General features: G+C 38.5%; 1 protein-coding gene across 1 annotated transcript in view; it reads right to left on the bottom strand.

The window, feature by feature from the left end:
* LACTB (lactamase beta) overlaps window positions 1–3,827 on the bottom strand; it is a gene marked incomplete at its 5' end in the record, with an annotated part of 43,826 nt that overhangs the window by 27,910 nt on the left and 12,089 nt on the right. The window contains 2 exons of the mRNA XM_019503834.1: window positions 1,089–1,446; window positions 1,754–1,944. Of these exons, the coding sequence (XP_019359379.1) occupies window positions 1,089–1,446; window positions 1,754–1,944 (549 nt within the window). The remainder of the gene's footprint in view (window positions 1–1,088; window positions 1,447–1,753; window positions 1,945–3,827) is intronic.

The following is a 3,827-nucleotide window of genomic DNA, read 5'->3' as shown; positions in this document are numbered from 1 at the left end:
GTACTATGATTTTTCCCGCTTTTCCAATACACCTTACTTAGCATCACTGAATCACAGTTTCTATTGTGTTCCTGAATTACTTAACTTCAGTCTGTCTAACATTCTTCAGTCCCCTTTGGCCCCACATAATCTAAATAATTCATCATTTACAGATTCTACCACTTTCCTACCCAACTCTTTCACCTTTCCAGTACATTAGTAAAGCCACATGAGACCTAGTGCAATATATGAGACCTTCTGCTGTAACTTTTGTCACATTAAAAATCACGCATTTAATTTAGCTCTGTATTCTGCCTACTACTCCATTTTTTGACCCAATGATTAAGTAATTCATTTCACTGTCTGCTCTCATTAAAAAAAATAAAGACTAAAGTTGCAGTGAAAGGAGACAGGTCAGCCATACATAAAGAAACAAATTAGGTAAGAAAAGAATTACCACTTAAAGAAAAAAAGTTTTACCAATCTTTTGGGGTTCCTATGTTGCAAGTCAATGAAAGACCATTAAATGCATTTGTTACAGTGGTATGGCAAAAATGTCACGGTCCCATTATATTCCTATTTACAGCATTCCTGTATATGGTTTTTAAAATCTATTTTAACAATATCAGGTTAGATGAATGCAGTTATACCAGTTAAAATATGTATTGGCATAACTTATTTGAATAGATTTACAGAAAGAAACTACACTAATGCAAGCTAGTGTATAAACACTCTAGGTGCAGATTATATTGTCTTTTTTTAATCCTTTGCAGGGATATCTGAAACAGCCACATAGCTAGGATCAAATGGATTCAATCAATACCAAGAAAGGTTCATTCTCAGTGGAGATGACTCACCTTGCATTACTTACACCGCAATCCAACTTCCCAGGAAAGTGGTCCTCACCCCTACCTTGGGCAAATTCAAGAGGAGGTTGGATGATCACCTGTCTGGGGTCTTGTGAACCCAGCATTCATTCCTGCCTGTGGCAGGGGGTCAGGCTAGATGATCTGTTCAGGTCACTGCTGACCCTAGCTACTATGCAACCATGAAACTATGAATCCAAAAACCTAGAAAAAGACATTTTTATCAAAAAAATAGAAACTCACCTGGCTTAAAGAATAAAGGATCATTTTTAAATATCTTCAGTGAATCAATCACACTTTCAAATTTTTCCTTCAAGTAGTACTCTTCATGCTCAAATTCCTTGTCTCTCTTGCCTAATTTTGTATTTCGGCCTTTGACTTCACCTTCATGTTCTGACTTAACTCTGGCAAATTCAATTTTTTCAGTGGCTTTATTTTGTTTTTCTTTTAGTTCCTTCTCCTGGTTAGACTTTGTTAAATCTTGTGTTAGCTTAAGGGCTTTGTTACTTTTTTCCTTCTCTTCCTTTACTTTTGCAAGATCTTTTTCATAGTGACGGATTCCACTTAAATGTGAAGCTAACAATCTTGTAGTGATGGTGACCTAGGATAAAAGACACTTGGTATGATAAATTGCTTCATTTAACATTACATACTCAGAGGAAAAAATGGCAAGGATCTACAAGAAATCCAACTTTAGAAAGTTAATGCTACTCCGGAGACAAAAATCCAGTGTTCCTTTTTCAAGCAGTTTGCATCGCTACCTACCTTTATTTCTTTAAAGGGCTTCTGGAGTACTATACAAATAAATAATGGTGTATATTTGTGTACGAATGTGGGTGGGAAACAAAGGGACCAGACAGACATGAAATGTAGGCAAACAAAGGCTACAGAACAAACGGTTTAATTACCTTTTCACCTTCATATACTTTTTCTGGAAATTCAGGAACGTATTTTTGCACTGGAGCATCCAAATCCAGTTTTCCTTCTTCCCACAATTTAGCAACAGCTGCCATTGTTAGACACTTGCTAATGCTAGCAATTCGCATGACTGTCTCTGGTTTACAGGTCACACGATTTTCTACATCAGCATAACCCAGACCTGCAGGAGTACAAAAAAGGTCATTATTAATATTTTATAAACAGAAAGAATTTGCAAAATTATTAGCTTTGTGATTATTTGCAAAATTGCAAATTTACTTGAGCAACTCCAATAAATACTCTTCATGCCTTTGTTTTAAGAGTACACAGTGTTGGTTTAGCTCTGCTCTCACAGAAATCAATTAAAACTTGATTTTTGTAGTACAACAGTTCAACTACGGCAAAGTGCTTTTGAAAATCTGAAGATTAATTACCCCTTTGATTAACTCTCAGAAATTAAAAATTATGTTGCTAAGTTGGACTGATGTTAAGTTTAAGCCAAAAATTACATTAATGTCAAAGACTCAAAAAACCCCAAAAAACAAAACCCAAACTACAACATAGATTGTAAATCAAGTTAAGTGGGTGATGTCCATACATGTCTCTCTTGCTATTAGTAAGATTTTCAGAAATCAGTAAAGCTTGCCAAAATACAAGGAAAGAGAAAACAGAATGACAAGCATCAACTGCTTAAGGATTCTTCCTCTAAAAAAGCTAGAATTTAAAAGCCTGTTCTGTACTTTCCATGTTTCCCTCCCTAGTCTCATAATACTATTTTAAGAATGCTGGAGTCAGTGTCAGCCACATCCCAAATTGCACTCATGAGATTATCCTATTTTTTGCACCTCTGTGGAACAGCACATGCAAAAATCTAAAATAATTATTTGGCATAATGCCTTGGAATTTCAGTTGTGGATCAGACTAAGACCAGTACTTTGAACAGAACAAGTTCTGCCTTCTAAAATAAAGAGGTGGAGGCATAGTTGCTTTGTGGCCTAAAATCCGACTGGAGAGCTCCAGGTTGGAAGATTTGTTCTATCCACCAGTTAATAATACCATATTTTTTTATGAGAGCTTTGCTTGAGGATTGTAGTGTACATTCATCTTCCTTGAACCACAGTTGACTAGGAAGCCTATGCCATAAACCCTCGGGGAAGTAATTTCAGTAATAAGTGATAACTCAAAATAAAATTTCTAGCTTGGCCTCATCCTCTTGAGTTCAGCTGCTTGCGGTGTAAGTGATATCAGTGACTATTTTTTTGTTTAGAGAGTAACTTCTCATCCCACTTAACCTTATGAGAAACTCATGGAAGGTGGATCTTGCAAATGAAAGCACGTTTCCTCATCCCCTATTTTAACCCAGCTCTAAGTTCGTACATCTGCTATGCATAAACGGGGCGTTTTTATACATGCTCTGGGTGTAGGTGCTTTAATTAAAGCAGCTCCGAGGGCCACTCTAATTAAAGCAACCTCAGTGTTTCATGCACCAGTGTCCCCATGCTTCAAAACGGCGGCAGGGCGCTTTAACTAAAAACTGTTAAATGAATCCTGCCACCATTTTGAAGTATAGGCACGCTGATGCATGAGACGCAAAGAGTGGCTGGAGCACGCAGACTCAATTCATCACATCTGCTCCGACATGCTGTAATTTCAGTGCTTCAGAGCAGCCTCCTGACACATCTACAGACACCCAAAGTGCATTTATACACATGCTCTGGGAGGGGAGAGGGGCACTTTAATTAGAGTGTCTCTAAGAGCCGCTCTAATTAGTGCCTGGAGTGTCTTGTGCATCAGTGTCCCTGCACTGAAAAATGGTGCCAGGAAGCACTTTAACTAGTTCAGGGATGGCTTGCCAAAACTAAGTAAGCGGCCCTCTGCCTGAAATAATTGCCCACCCCTGGGCTAGATGCTGGAGCACAGTAGTTACCACCTCCGCAGACCTGATTAACCAAGTCTGCTCTGATGCACTGTAATTACAGTGCAAGGGAGCCCCTCCCCCGCAGCTGGTGTACAGGCTCCCCAACTCTCTCTCCCCATTTCTAAGTATGGTGCATGCACAGCCCC

The sequence above is a fragment of the Gavialis gangeticus genome, unplaced genomic scaffold, assembly GCF_001723915.1.
Source record: "Gavialis gangeticus isolate Ggan-Ray unplaced genomic scaffold, GavGan_comp1, whole genome shotgun sequence".
NCBI classification, from domain to species: Eukaryota; Metazoa; Chordata; order Crocodylia; family Gavialidae; genus Gavialis; species Gavialis gangeticus.
The sequence above is the reverse complement of the archived record's forward strand: the minus strand, read 5'-3'. Positions and strand labels throughout refer to the sequence as shown.